This window comes from Ursus americanus, chromosome 19 (assembly GCF_024610735.1).
Source record: "Ursus americanus isolate L20-20 chromosome 19, mUrsAme1.1.p, whole genome shotgun sequence".
Lineage (NCBI taxonomy): Eukaryota > Metazoa > Chordata > Mammalia > Carnivora > Ursidae > Ursus > Ursus americanus.
In genome coordinates, this window is record NC_142145.1 from 35,165,971 (window position 1) to 35,182,374 (window position 16,404).

Sequence of the window (16,404 nt, forward strand, 5' to 3'; positions counted from 1 at the left end):
GGGTGGGGGATAGGTTAGCCTGGTGATGGGTATTGAGGAGGGCACATATTACATGGAGCACTGGGTGTTATATGCAAACAATGAATCATGGAACGCTACACCAAAAACTAAGGATATACTGTATGGTGACTAACATAATAAAAAATTATTTTTCAAAAAAAAAAAAAAAAAAGAAAGAAAAGATGGGAGGGGAGAAGAAGAAGGATAAGCCTGACGTGCGACTCCATCCCAGGACCCTGAGATCATGACCTGAGCCGAAGGCAGACACTTCACCGACGGAGCCACCCAGGCGCCCCTGTTTTCTTCTTTCCAATTAAACTAACGAGATTCCAATTCTGCTAACCTTTTTTGTTTTCTCCTTTTGCTATTCTGTCGCTACCACTCTGGCATCTGAACTTGAGACTGCAGCACTTATAACCAATTCCCAAACACCTTTTTTTTTTTTTAACCTCCTTCGAATTAAATATTCAACTGGCTGCATGTGTTGAACTACTAATGCTTTCCATGTGTTTTGATTCCCAAGTTAAAATAGTTCCCATTTGGTATTTCTAACGCAACAGGAATCGGTAAAATGCGCCAAGAATCCCCACCCCAGAGCCCATTTTTTCTAAGTCCCTCAGCAAGACCTGAAAAACACATGGGTACACATCTAATCATTGAGGAACCCCCTTGTGGCAAGGTATATGCAAGCCATCCGTCTTACTTTTCAGCTCTCATGCCCTCTGGATACCAAAATTTCTAGTAACCAATCACTTTGCTTCCTAACATACCCTTATCGCTCCATGACAAAAAATGATGCTGTTCCTTCATGGGGGGTGGGGGGAGCCTCAGTGCAGCAAGCCCATCACTGGAGCTTGCGTCACATGCCTCAGGCAGCTCAGACCTGCAAGTAGAAATCATTTACAGCGACACTCGAGAATTCCTTCGAAAGCATGGTGCTTTCTTTACCAGGGGTTGTTTTCTGGATAAAACTAAAGGTTCTGCTGGACAGCAACTTTGGAGTCTAGCAGCCAGCACGTGGTTTAAAGTTGGAACATCTACGACAGGTGTCCCCACCACTAGGACTACCTTCTCCAGAGTATTTCTGGACTCTGGAGGAATGTCATGGTCCTTGTTAAGGATAGAAGCAATTATTACGACAGGGCAAAGTAAACATCAATAATGGTTCCAAGGCAAGCCTCAATTATCATTCAACAATCTAAACTCTTCGGAGGTAAAACGTAACAAAGTCCTAAAGAGGCAAAGAATGAATTACTTAAATAAAGTCAAGGGGAGAGGTAAGCGCACAAATGTGAAGTCAAACTGCCTTAAGAGACCCTGGATAAATGTTTCTTTCCTATGGGTCAATCCACATTTGTTCATTTTTCCTTCCTCTTAATTCCCATAGCTGACCTGAGTTTCCAGCTGCATCTGGAAGGTTCTCATGCTAATTCTCTCATAGGTGTGTGTCTCCTTTTCTTTATTCACTTTCTGTATTTATGTTTGTTTGTCGATGGTCGAGTCATTTTTTAAATTCATTCTCTAATTGTACTTTTAATTCCTGGCAACAAATCATTCCTGACCTATCTATATACTGTCCTCTAAGATTACAGCCTGTGTGGACAGGTGTGACAGTACTGAATAGCCATCAGCATTTAAACTCCAGACTCTGGGCAGTTTAACCATCTAGTGGAATGTTCCACGTGCTTCCCCATATGCTTTCTCCCTTGGGGGCTGGTGGCGAGGGCACATCTGTCAATCACTGTTTGGCCATAAGTAGAGGTAGCCACCTACACAGAGCTGAGAGGCTGACAGGCTAGCCTCTCCCAGCCCACACTGAGTGGCCTTCTAGACATGTGGACATTCTGTGGGGTCCGCACCTGGGAGCTGAGGTAGGTTAATAGTAAACAGATGATGGGAGGTGTTTATCTGATTAGCCCAGAGAGCCTGTTTTCACCTAGAGAACAGAACTGTAGGTAAAAAAAGGGTCACAGAGTTGATGGGATATTAAAGGGAGGTTTAACAATATATATGAGTACTAAAAGTCTCCTGCTACAAAGGGAGACGCAGGATTTCAAACCTGAGCCCAATTTGTGCCAAGGCCATAGCCAGCCACTCAGGTCTCTACAGAAAGGTGGGGATAAGGGATGGATCCCTACATCAAAGGACAGAAAATTGGAAATGTGACCCACTATGCCTAACCCCACTAGGGAAGGACATAGCCAGGACACGGAGTTTGGCCATCGTGACATCCACAAACAGGGCAGGAGGAAACCCTGCCCCTGTCTCAAGACCACGGAGGCAGGATAAGAGCAGAAGCTGGGGAAATGCAGAGCAGAGTCAGCAAGAAGCCCAGGCCCAAGACTTGGAATCAGACACAGCAGGGCAGGGGGGCCAGGAGGGGAAAGAGGGATTGTGGGGGTGGTTCTGGTCACAACAGCCTAGGTTATGGTTTCCATGGTCATCCAGTGGATGCATGGGGGCCCGCCACCTCAGACAACATAGGGCCAGCAGCATCTGTGTGGACCCACTCCCCCTCCCAGTGCCCAGAGGGGCAGGACCCCCAAGCTACCACACAGGCCTCCAGTGTCTCAGTGTTGTTGCTGCCACGCGTGCGCCCCCCCACCCCGTGCTAAGGAGCTCCTCTTCTTGATTAGCTAATTTAGAAATACCACCCAGATGCTATGAAGCCCAAGAAGGTCAAAAATACATTTTGCAGTTTGTAGAAGGAAACCTGTAGTTTTCATGGGCATTCCAGAGTCAAGAGGTAGGGAGGACCACGTTGGAATCCAATTAACAGTCCAAAACCCAGTGTCACATAACAACCCACCTGAGGGGCAAGTGCAACATCAAAAAAAAGTAGGGGGGAGGCCTCCCTGCAGGGGCAGGAGAGCTCAGCCACATAAAAGTCCAGCTCAAACTTAACATGGAGGGGGAAAGACGCTCAAAGCAGGGGACGTTGTGCTGGGCCCAGTCAGAAAGCTTGGCAAGGTGGAAGAAGTTGGTACAAGCCAGGCTGATCCACAGGCCTAAGAAGGCAGAGCCTGAGGAAAGGATTGGAAAACAAAAATGTATGGGTGGGGGTGGGGAGTAGGGTGCAGTCAGGGGTCATGAATCCCCTCAGTCACTCCTGCACTAGAAGGTTCTTCTTGAAATGCCACCCTTCCCACCCCCCTTTGTCATTTGTCTCTTCACTGGGACAGTATAGTTCAAAGCAGAGCTGCATGACTTAGGTCAGGGGAGAAGAAGTCTCAGCAAATGATATCTGATGCCTTGTTCTGTTGTTTGTGTTGCTGCACATGGATTTTTTGCATCAATGGGTGAAGCCGCCTTCTCGTGTGATTTTCTGGTCTCTACAAGGGTCCTCTCTGGGATTTGACCTTTAACGAGCGAGGAGACTAACCTAACAGAGAGATTAGTCACCTTGCCAGTTTCTGCCTACCTCAACTGTATCTTCATAGGCAGATCTCATCTCCTAGGTTTGGGGGGGAAATACCTCTAAAGACTCTAAAAACCCTTCGTACCCAGTTGTCCTTCACAACTGCCATCAGAAATGACACTTTGCAACCTTCAGCCAATTTATCCTTTTAACTCAATGCTGGATACTTGAAAGTGTCCACCTTATGGGCCACAGACAATCACTGGACAGAGTTTATTCTCTTAATGAGAAGACAAGGTCTAGTCCAAAAAACTGAGCACAGAGGTTTTACGTCCAACAAAATGCCTTCAAAGCAAGCCAGTAGAAAACACTCAGATATTACCTTTAGGATCCTAACAACTTCAAATCTTTTTTGTTTTGAAATCCTCAGTTCCATCCCTCACCCCTACAATTCTTCCACTCCGTTTCTCTTCAAGATGAGATTGAGTCATCAGAGCCAGTTGGCCCTCTGAACATTTTTCTGGTGTCTGGAAATAGGATCACTTGCAGAGACCAAAAAATTTATTTTCTCTAGCTAACCTCATAAAAATGCAGACTTTACATGCCTGTCAGATTTTTTTTCCATCCATATCTAAGTTCATGCCTACAACATGACCACTGGTTTTTCTGAGGGACTGAAGCTAGATTTGGAAGGCGAATCATGCATTGTCTGCTACAATGTTACATCAAGTGGTCATACTCAAAACCGTGCAAAGAAATAAAAATTACAGTGGAGAAGAGCATCTCTCTCCATCCCGAGATCTCATTCCAACTTCCTGCTTCAGCTCTGGCGCGCTATCAGAAAAGGCCTGTGTCGGCTACCAGCCATGACCTTCAAAGCAGTGCCCGATGGCCTTCACCTTTTGTGAGGTCTGTTTGGTTGCGGACCATAAAGACTCCACTCTTGTCCCAATTGGGTCCAGAGTTCCAAAGTTAACACTGGAGAATTCCAACAGCATGTCACTTCCAATTATCAACATGCAGTCCTGGATTCTAAACATTCCTATACTTAATAAAAGCAGGAATGAACGAGAAACGATTGTAGGGTGAAAAAAACATTTTGGAGAAACTTACTTGATAGCATTTTCAACCCATGAGCCCAAACTGATTCTGGACCCTTCCAGTCCAATCGCGTGGTGGGAAAGGGGTCATTGGGGAAATGGCGTATGGTGTCAGCGGTAAGGGAACGGTGATTGTCCAAAGCCTGTAATAGTTCAACCATTGCTTATATGGCAAGGAGGGGAAGTCATCTGGAAAAGAAATGAGGACTCAACCAACTGATGTAAAAAAGGTTTTCTCCCCTCTTGTCATGTTTTCTTTCGTCATTTCGGCTGAAGATTGTTCCAGGTTTGGGTTTTATATCCCAAAGAAATCTCATCTAATATTGCCATTTGGAAAGGGAAAGAATATGTCACAATGGGGGTTGGTACTTTATACATACGATTCCATTTTCTATACATACATTCCATTTTCTATACATAACCAAAGGATAATATTTAGTGCTATTATAATAAATCTATTCCAGATCTTGCGAATAATAGGAAATGGGACAAGAAAGAAGGTTTTTTTTAGTACACAGGAAAAACTTTGCCTTCTTGGGTACTGATATTAATTTATACAGTCAAAACCTCCCATCCAACATAATTAGGGCTGGGGTAATGAATGGTGAGAACTAATTAAAGCACAAAATCCTTTTGAAGTAATAAACACCTTAAGACTTTATTTTAATGTGCAGCTATAAGACCTGATCATGCTGGTTTTGCCTGTGATGAGACCCTGGGCATCCAGTATGATAACGACACACACCTTCACACCCACTTTCAAGCTACGACGTTTCTTTAAATAAGGGTCTACTTACTAGAACTCTCTGTGGACCTGCTTTCATGAACCCCTCCACTGATGTGGTCTGGGATTTCCAATCTCAGTTTCAGTGAAGTCAAGCAAGAACAGACACTTGTGAAGACTATAGCCCTTCTAGATTTTTTGCAATATTCCAACTTTTATAGTTGTTGCAACCCACCTATGTTGACTAATGCTTTAGTAACCAATTTTGAATCTTGTCCAAAATAGCCTGTAAAGTTTCAAAGCACTGACCTTTTATACTCCTGTTTAATCAATATATATGATATTCACCTACCACTTCATTCAATTACTTCATTCCAATACCAAGTACACCTGGCATTAAGAAGGTTTGGGAACAAACACCCTGATTCTGTTAGCACCCAGCTCAACCCCTCCAGCAGGAAGGACTGCGTGTCCCGGGAGAGTGTAAGACGGGCTGCTGGCGCTCAGCATGCTATGGGGAGAAGTTGTGTGTTTTACGTGGTACATATGTTACATGAGACTATAGAATACCTAAGTTAATGCAGCAAGTCAATAATATAGAAGCTGGTTTAAAAAAAAAAAAACTCCTGTACTTGAAATATTTATTCACAAAAAGTGAATTTACATAAAAGGAATTAGTTCATTAGGATTCTGATCTAGCCTATTTTAGTGTTAATCTGCTTTCCATTGCCTTACTACCTTGGGAAATACCAATTCATCCTCGTGTCCCAAATCTCTACAGGTTATCAGCTATACTTCAACCAATAGTTAACTTCAACAGTATTCAGCACATTACATACTGGAATTTGCTCCAGATCTGGATGTGGGGGGAAGGTGGGGTTACCCAAAGTCACAGGTCACAGGCATTTTCTTCAGGTAGACATGATTTATATATATGAAACAACAGGAAAAAGTGTAATGCAGGTAATTTAAAAAGCAAATGATTAAATATATAGTGTATGTTTTTACAGTACATAGTTCATGTTAACTCAGTACCACCGGCAGTTGAGAGGTGAACAGTCACTGCTGAAGGTTCTACAGATCTCACTATGTCTCCAACAAGATTAGGGTCCCTCCCACTCTGAGGCTGGGGAGTCTGCTCTACAATTCCTCTCTGCCCACACAGAGATTGTCACTGGACGTGCTTACGGCCTCACATATTTAATAACACATGACCTATAATTACACAGCTTCCCCTCCACGTTCAGCCACCTCCTCACCCCATCCCTGGGTCTCCAACAGGGAAGCAGGGAAGGCACCGGAAACAATCCTTTCCACTCCACTCCGTCCCCACACTCCAGGTATGAACTGGGCCTCAACATGACTACCTGTGCTCTCTTAACAAGAGGCCTGAATTAAGACCACAACCTATAATAAAAGCAGAATGACTCAGATAGGGAAAACTTCTATGTCGAAAGTGAATTTTAATTCTCTTCTTCTTTTTAGGACACTAGATATTTGCCTCAACTTAGCCCAACGCCAGGAGGAAACCAGGCCAGTTTTAGATATGCTTCACATAAAAATGCTTTACTTCACATCAATAACTGCTTTCATTGCCGTTCAACTCACACGTGTAGGTAGGGAAACCAATAGGTACAGGAAAATGGCTGCAGGAATGGCCCCAGTGGGGTCCCTGTGTGACCACTCACAAACCATTCCGAACCACAAATACATCCCCTTGACACCATATTGGCTGTATCCATGTACGCCCCATCCTCCACGGACCTGAGAAGTCCCTTTTTATCACCTGACCCCAGCCTGGAGCCTCAACCCCCACGGCCCCACAGGGAGCTTTCTGAAGCCACCAGAAGGCACATGAAGATCACTTCAACCAGCGGGAGGTTCACTTGGACACTGCCCCACGAAGAACCTCAACAACCCGTCTCCCCTCCCCCTCTCGTCACTCACGGAGCAGCAAAGGAAGTCAGGATGAAACAGTTGCTGGAAATTGCCTCATGAAACTAACAACCTGGGATAGGGGCTTACCCAAGTAGACAGTGTAACCCTATGTATTTTATTGCTTAGAGGACATTTCTTATCACACATTTAATCCCTTGAGGGCAGATGGCAAGTCTCCCCTTCTGCGCATGTCACTCACCGATGCAGGCGTGGACCCTCACGGACAGCTGTGTCCTCAGGATGATGCTGTGCTTCTTGCCCCGCCTGATGGAGACAGAAGACAAGATAGACATGGGTATCCCGGAGGTCGCCAAGACGACACCTACGTGCCGCCGATCTACTTGAAGGTTCTGGCACACCCACGTCAGAGACTCTAGACAAGTAGGGACCAAACAGAACGAGAATCTACCCTGAAATAACATGAAGTCACAGGGCTTTACAGAAAATTAGACGCCGAAGTTTGACCCTGTTGGATGGCACACACATTTTATTACCAAACCTGGTCAACAAGTTCCATCCACAGAGTGAGTGTGTACTCATGCTTGACCATGTTGGGAAAATTGTAAAATCTGTGCCCATCAAGTGACACACATCTGCTTGACCATCTTTACATTTTTTTTAAAGCTTTTATTTGACAGAGAGAGACAGCCAGCGATAGAGGGAACACAAGCAGGGGGAGTGGGAGAGGAAGAAGCAGTCTCGCAGCGGAGGAGCCCGATGTGGGGCTCGATCCCAGGACTCCGGGATCACACCCCGAGCTGAAGGCAGACGCTTAATGACTGAGCCACCCAGGCGCCCCTACATTTTCTGAATATAGAAGGGCACACAGCAGAATCATCACAAAAAGCCGGTTTGCTGTGTAGTAAGTCAAGACTACTAGGGCTTTTACCCTTCACTCACGGGAAGGTAGGAATCCACCAAAGAGCTTACAGGCCATTTATTCTCAAGAACGCTAATTTACACCACAACTTTGCATCCTACTCACTTAAGAAAACAGAACTGGGGGGGGGGGGGTGGACAGGAGTGGCTCAAGATGGTTAAGTGTCAGACTTCAGCTCAGGTCATGATTTCAGGGTCCTGGGATTGAACCTCGCATCAGGCTCCCCACTCAGCAGGGAATCCACTTCTCCCTCTGCCCCCAACTCATGCTCACACTCTCAAATAAAGTCTTTAAAAAAGAAAAAAGAAGGGGCCCTCCTCCCCAATTCTGCTCCTAGTGGGGCTCGGCCCACCTTGTGCAGAGAAGGACCAGGCACACAGCAGTTAAGAGGATAATTGGGAGAATACAGGAGTCCTGACTCCCTAGGGGTGACAGAGGCTTTGAGATTTGGACAAAGGCCGGAGCCAGCCAACCAGCACCTCAGCAGATAACCTATGGGGTCTCTCAGTGGCTGAGCCCCCTTCCATCACTGGGAGCTCCTCTCTCATCAGGGCTCCCCCCAGAACAGTCTGGCAGTGCTCTCCTTCCTGGTTTTGGGGTTGTGTTGGAAGGAAAGGAACAAAAATCTCACCAGGGCACATGACTAATATCGTGATTATGAATTCAGAGTAATCACTGCAACAGTTTTATTCATTTTTTTAATTATAATATTTTTTATTATGTTAGTCACCATACAGTACATCCCTAGTTTTTGATGTAAAGTTCGATGATTCATTAGTTGCGTATAACACCCAGTGCACCATGCAATACGTGCCCTCCTTACTACCCATCACCAGCCTATCCCATTCTTGAGACCCGGTAAGAGGGGAAAGTACAGCTTTTAAGAAGGTCTCTTCCAAAGGGGAAAGGAAAACCCCTCGCATAGTCCTACAAAAACATGTAGTGGCCTCCAGTCCAGCAGCTGCTTGTAAGCAGCTGCATTCACGACTCCTTCATGTCCCCATGAGCCCCTCCCTGATTCTTTGTTCATCTGATTGTTTTACGATTGCTGTGTGCAAGGCAGTGGTCTCGAGGAGCTTTCCCCACGTACACAACACTTGACCCATCTTCCCAAGTCTGGGATTCCTATAAACACAGACTGCAAAACTTTCTTCACACATGAAAATCTTTCTCTGGATAATCCAGGTGTCGACCCTCCTTCAATTCTTGTGATCATGCTAGAAAGTTCTAAGTGCACGGAACTGAATTATTAAACAGATTTTGGGGGTGTTCTGGGATGGGGGCAACCACCAGGTGTTAGCTTCACCCAGAGATGGGCAGAGGTCAAGCTTGGAGCAGTAACCAGAGAACCAATGAGTTAAGGCCAGACCCTAATGAGGAGTAACAGCAAACCCTGAGTCCACAGACCTAGAGGATTTTCTGTAAAACTCATGTTATCAGCAGTTAGGAGTCAATAAATAAAGCAAGTAGACAAAAATACATGCTTTAGATGCCTGGATATGGGGGGCTGGGGGGGAATGGAATGACCAGGGAAAAGATTTCAGAACATCTCAAGTTCTGGAAAAGTTCAAGACAGCCGATTGCTAGCCCTGTTTTTATCTTCAAGCAACTACAAAAAAGAAAAAAAAAATCGAATTTTGAGGAAGTGCTTGTTTTCCCACAGAATTCTCCAGTCTCACAGTGGGGGTGTGGTGTGGTGCGGTCTGGGATTCCGGGCACCCGCACGGAAACAAGCACAGTCTTCCTGAGGAAGCTATGGTAGGCCCACCGTCTTGGAGGGGGCGTCTTTTCTGTGCTCATGCACTGAGAAAGCAGGCAACTGGCTGGTAATCCTAAACCCTAAGGGAATTTAAAAGACCACAGAAGACAGGCCTGTTTTGTAGTTTTATCACTTACGATTCCTCTGCTTCAACATTCTACCTCCTTCCCATGCCCCTGTACATGAAATCCTACAATGGAAGAAACCTGTGTAGAATTGGGGGCCACAGGCTATGGAAGTTCCCTGAGAGGAGGCCCCAGAACCCAGGAGTTCCTAGCGAAGGAGAGGACTGGCCTCAGCTGAGAGGAGTGGTGATGAGTGGCAGCTAAGCCCACAGAAGGTGTCCTCCATCTCCCATCCCTGGTTTCTCCCACCTTCAATGTGGGTACCATTGTTGTGCCCATTTTGCAGAAGAGGAATACGCTAGTAGAAAGGAGAAACTGCAGCAAGTCACATGGCTAGTAGAGACAGACCCAGGCTGAAAGAGTGACTCCATGATCACCTGCACCATCCTGCCCATTGCTGGACGACGGCCTGACCTCCTCCAGGGCTTACAAAGGATCAAGAGTCTAGGCATTCTTAGGGAACTGATATAACCACAATACTAAAACCTAACAAAAGGGACATACATTAGAAAATTAAGGTGCAAATTAAGAAAAAGTTAGAATCAACTTAATTTGGTTAGCCAAGAACTCAAGAAGAATTACAGGAAGTTCTAGGTTTTATTTAAATCTATAAAAAGGGGGACCCGGGTAGCTCAGTCGATTAAGCGTCCAAGTCTTGATTTCAGCTCAGGTCGTGATCTCTGGGTCATGAGATCAAGCCGCGTGTAGGGCTCTGCGCTCAGCAGGGAGTCCGCTTCTCACTCCCCCTCCGCCCTCTCCCCTACTCACGTTCTCTCAGTCTTTAAATAAAATCTTTAAAAATTTAACAAAACAACTAGTCTGGATGCAGAGATAGAATCCTCATTTTGAGGATGCTATAGCAGCTCCACCAGTCCCAGGGAGGACTGCCCACATTGAATTCCACCAAGATACAAGCTCATTTTGGTTGAAGGTATACCCTACCCACTACATGCCTTCTTGCCTTACATGATGCTGGAAAGCGAGCAGCCGTATCTGAACTGTGATGAAGCATGAAAGATGGAAGCCACATCCTAAGGATGGCAAAGTAGAGAGATAAGCCGGGCCCCTAAGAGCACCTTATCAACATACCGTCCTTCAAATGGCCCTAATTATTCACTTTAATTAGACTTCATTTTTAAGAGAAGTTTTAGGGGTACCTGAGTGGCTCAGTGGGTTGACTGTGCAGCTCTTGGTTTCAGCTCAGGTCATGATCTCAGGGTCATGGGATTAAACCCCTATTTTGGGCTCCAGACCCAGCAGGGGAATCTGCTGGAAGATTCTCCCCCTCTGCCCCTCTAACTCGTGCACTGGCTTGCGTGTGCTCTCAGTCTCAAAATCTTTCTAAATAAAGAGAAGTTTTAGGTTTACAACTCCCTTCCTCCAAGGAATCACCCCAGCCTCTCTGGCCTTTGATGCTCTTCACCTGGGTCCCAGACTAACATTCCTCACCTGGGTGCCTCACACCTTGAGTATGGTTCAAGGTAACCTCATTTGTATAAATGCTCTCTCCCTCCCAATTGCTCCCACTCCAGAAAGCTCACTACTTTTCCAAAGATGTCATGTGCCCGTTTTACTCTTTTCTTGCCATAGTCAACTAGTACCACAGCACCCTCCCCTCCACCACAGGCCCCAATCCACCCCCACCACGCCTTCCTCAGCCACCAAAGCTCAGGTGCTTGAGATCACAGGGGGCCACATCGGACAGCAACCTCCCTGCTCAAAGTTCTGTCCATTCACGCCACCCTCCCTGCTACTGGACTTCCAGGAGGACTCCCCCCTTTGCAGGCCAGGTCTCTTCTGACTCCCACCATCACCTTAAAGCCCAGTGCCCACCCGAGCTCACCCATTCCTGCTGGACGCCATCTTTGTTCAGTGATGTGATTGGCATTTGAAGGTACTCAGAGCCTTTCCGCTCCTACCGTCCACTCAGCATAGGAGTGGATTCTCTCCTGATTTCCTAAACCCATCTCCTTCCCAGGCAGCCCAGGAGGGCTTTAAAAAGCACCACTACCTAGGCCCACCCCCAGGTTCTGATTTCATTGGTCTGAAGCTGAGCGGGAAGGGAAGTTGAAGTTCCTCAGGTGGGTGCAGTACCCGCCCCAACACGGAAAACCTGTGCTGTCAGTTCCCGAACACCAGGCCACCTGAGGAGCTTTTAAAGAGGCGAGAATCCCGAGCCCCACGCCAAACCTCCGGAAGCAGGCGCCTAGAAGCCAGCATTTCTAGGCAGCTTTCCTCCAGGTTATTAAGGCAGCCCAGCACTGGCCCAGGGCCGTGTGCAAGGTTTTAGGCGGCGAGGGGTTCCACAGCCTTCCATCAGATTCTCAGAGTTCTTTGCATCCCAAGAGGTCAAGTTTGAAAGAATAGCTTTCCCTTCTTACTATCTGACAGGAAAGGAAACCTCATCACTCACCTCTTTGTGTCTCCTCTGCTTCTAGACTTAGCATTGAGAAGTCACCCACATTTTGAACCCAAATCTAAAAACTCACTGAACCTGAAAATCCAAGCCATACACAAATGGGAGCTCTGGACAAGTTGAGAGACCCTGGTTCGGGTGTGGACGGGAAGCAGTGCGCAACTTTTCCTTCTCCTCCTTGGTGAGGACTTCCAGCTGAGAGCGCAGGCGTGTTGTCTGGGGCTCCTCTGGCAAAGCAGCGAAGGAGACGAAGAGTCTCCTGTCTTCTCAGTGGGTGCCAGGCTCAAACTGCAGCCCACCAAGCCCTTCCGCTGGCCCCGGGTGAGGGAGAAAACTGGCCATTTTCAAACAACAGGGGCCGTCCCAGCAAGGTCAGGGCTCTGCTCTTTGCTGCCGAGCTCTCCCACTCAAAACCCTGTGTACCCACAAACCATGCAGAAACCTCGGAGGTCCATGGGCCCCACACACATGGTTCCCTGGGGTTCACGAGCTACGGGCTGAGAAGCTAGGCATGTTAGAACCAAACCAGGGCTCTCCCCAACCCCCTCGTGTCCCTAAGCACGTCAACAGCAAAGCTGGCAGGCTCGGGACACAACGGGCCCTGCAGACCGGCTTCCTCACCTGCACTGGAGGGGACTGAGAGCCGTCCCGTCGCACCGTCCGCCCAGCGCGCACAACTTCCGGCCGCATTTTCAGGACTGGCCTTCCCAGGCAGCCCTGGAGGGCTTTAAAAAGCACCACCGTCTGGGCCCACCCCCAAGGTCTGATTTCATTGGTCTGAAGCTGAGCGGGAAGGGAAGTTGTTAACGTTCCTCAGGTGGGTGCAGTACCCGCCCCAACACGGAAAACCTGTGCTGTCAGTTCCCAGCCAAAGAGCAGACCACCTGAAGAGCTTTTGAAGAGGCCAGGATCCCAGGCCCCAGCCACACCTTCTGAAGCAGGCGCGTAGAAACCAGCATTTCTAGGCAGCTTTGTCTGGGGTATTTGGCTCTAAGTACCTTCACAGGTTCAGCCTTTTCCAGCCCTGCCTGGCCTGAGCCACCAGCCTCACGCTGCCAAGCTCTCCCCACCCCACCCCCACAGGGTTGTTCCCGACGTCCCCCCACACACACAGTGCTGGGAGGACCAGCAGGGGGGTGTGGTGTAGTTAGCAGTGCCCAGCCAAAGAGGAAACTGGGAGAGAAGCAGCAGCTGTCTTCAGAGCTGACCCTCTGGCGCAGGCCTGCACGGAGCCAAGCGCAGGGAAGGGTGAGTACCCTAAGTGACCGAGACAAAGGCAGCAGCACTTGGGGACGCACACCCCACGTGCAACAACCCCACATCTCACCCTGCAGCTCTCAAGTGCTCTACCACGCTCCCCCTGACGGCCCCCTCGCCCATCTACCTCTCAACCACTGTCCCCTCCAGGGCTAACTTCAAGCCCCACCTTTTCGGTGACAGGTCTCTGTGCCCCTCAACTGGCACTGGTTTTTTTTGGAGGCAGTGGAGATAGAAATAAGCACAAAAGAGGCGGGGGCTCTCTGGCCCAGCTCTGTCCTGTGGAAAAGGATCCAGCCTTGGTTTCCTTAACTAAAAGAAATGAGATTTCAGAGTGCTTGGCCTGCATGGACCCTTCCAGTTCTAAAATCCAGTGATTCCCATTTCCGTGTATCTGCTTCTCAAATTCTGACTGTAATTATAGTAAGGGCTGCAACTTTTGAGTTCGTATTATATGCTGGCAACTAGCCTGCTGTTTCAGTACTATACGTCATTGCGTTTTTTCCTCACAACAACCCAACGAGGATGCGTTATGATGATCCCCAGTTACTAGGAGACTGAGGTTCAGAGAGGGGAAGTAGCACCCCCATGGTCACACAGCCATGAGACTAACAGCAGAGACCACGTCCCTAACCATTAGGCCATGCTGCTCCCCGCTGTGCTCGCCTCTGGGGCCAGAGACCTTGTTGGGATCCCTGCCGACACGGGGAGCTAAATGGAACTGGGTAGTAATCTCCTCGTTTCATAAATAAATTTTATAAACTCCAATCAGAGATAAAGTGACTTGCACAAGGTCACACAGGAAGGGTCAGGGATCATCATCCAGAGGCTCGGGGTTTCTGGCTGTGTGCACTGTGCTGTGCTGGCTCGTGTCCCGGCCTTGGACAGCAATACATGGACATGGCTCCATTTTGGTAGCATAATAATTGCTTTGTCCTTCTACTTTTGAAGGTCTTTCTCCTCTTCTCTGATTAGCTATAGCTTAAGTGATCATTCTAAACAGGGAGTGAGTTAATTTTTAGTCTTGACATAAAAGAGCAGGGTAATGGACAAGCACCAAGAAACTCCTCCAGCAAGGAAAATGCTCTCAGAACACCCTGTGCAAAAAAACACCACCATTTGCACACCGCCTGCCACACATTGTCATTATATGGTCACAACATTAGCAGATTTTTGCTATAATTCACACAAAGAAATCAAGAGAAAGAATGGCTTCATTTGTCCTTTTCATGCCTCAGAAGGGCAATTCCTAACTAGGAAGAAATTATATTTTAACTCCCATTCGTGGGAGACAAGAGTTCTCAGGCATACAGACTTTGCCAAATGCCACCCTCTTAGAGGGACACTCAGTGCGAATGACAGATGTGCCCAGACGCCTCCCACCTGTGCAGGAAGGCTCAGTCTGCCGGCTGCTTCCAACCAGCTCCCAGCAAGCTGCCATATGCTGCCAGGGCTCCGTGGTGTAAGTGACCCGGGGAAAACGGAGGACCCAGCAATGCCGGGACAGCATCATCCTGGCCTGTCTGCTGCAACCTAGGCCAGGGACAGAGGGGCCCCACCAGTGGTCAGTAAAAGTGGCTTCTTCATACTCCTCCCGACAAAAAGGAGTGCCATCTTGACTACATTCCAAAGGACAAGGTGGGGAGGTCACCACGAACCAGGACTCTTGGAAAGACATAAAGCCCCCTCTGGGGTGAGTTTGGGGCCCACCTATCAAAAGTACAGCCACCCAGCATGGTCTGGCTACCTTCTATTGACACTTTCCCACATATGAATCCTGCCTTCTCATCTTGCCATAATCCATCTGAGGTGTAGGGTGCAGAAATGTTGTCAAGGTTGCACCTATCAGATGGACCCATGGCCAGGTGAAGATTTGCAAGGAAGCGGAGTGAGAAAGTAAGCCCCAGGATCTCCTCTGGGGAGCCTGCAGCAAGGTTCCTGGCTCTTCAGGAACGGCTGCAGGGACTACCAGCACCTGGATGCTGATGCTGACAGGGCCAGATGACGGCAGCAAATACATTCCCCCGCCCCCGCCGCCCCCCGGAGCCACCGTGAGGCGTGCTTGAGTGCTATTTGAACCAAATCCAGTGTTTTAGCCTAGGACCGATGATGTCCTTGCATGAACCAACCTTATGTCACCAAAGGTGCCAACGTACTTCAAGTAAACCTGAAATGCCTTTGCCCAGAAGCTCCTGGGATGGTCAGGGGAGCACAGACTTGGAATCGGGTCCACCTGTTTTCAAACTTGGCTCTACCATACTGGCTCTCTCTCCCCAGATGTGTAATTTACCTCCTGACCCTCAGTTGTTTCAAATGAAAAACAGAAACAATGAAATCCAGTCACATGACTGTTAAGAGAATGAACTATTAAATAAACAGACCGTGAATAAGGTGCCTGGTATTGTGGTTGGCAGAACAGGTGCTCCCTAAATGTTATTTTCTTCCCCGCTCTAATTTTCTTTTTTAGAGAGAGAGTGTGCACCTGCTGGGGGCGGGGGGCAGAGGGAGAGAAAGAATCTTAAACGGACTCCATGCCCAGCACAGAGCCTGATGCAGGCTCAATCCCAGGACCATGAGATCATGACCTGAGCCGAAATCAAGAGTCAGGTGCTTAACCGACTGAGCCACCCAGGTGCTCCTTTCTTCCCCGCTCTTAACTCTTGATACTGCTGTCTACTGTAGTGATGCTTTTCTTTCCCCTAAGCTCCCATCTCCAAATTGAATTTTGATAAGAAAGAAAAAAAAAATCAAACAGGGCATGGTCTTCAACTATAATACCAGTAGAGACATTTTTCAGGTTGATAATAATCTACTCATAACATTCCTGGTGTATGTTTAATCAATGAG

At 47.8% G+C, this 16,404-nt stretch overlaps 1 protein-coding gene across 21 annotated transcripts in view; it reads right to left on the reverse strand.

The window, feature by feature from the left end:
* FHOD3 (formin homology 2 domain containing 3) overlaps positions 1-16,404 on the reverse strand; it is a 450,733-nt gene that overhangs the window by 373,513 nt on the left and 60,816 nt on the right. For all 21 annotated transcript variants that reach the window (XM_045777869.2, XM_087869863.1, XM_045777879.2 and 18 more), the window contains exon 3: positions 7,320-7,384. In XM_045777869.2, the coding sequence (XP_045633825.2) occupies positions 7,320-7,384 (65 nt within the window). The remainder of the gene's footprint in view (positions 1-7,319; positions 7,385-16,404) is intronic.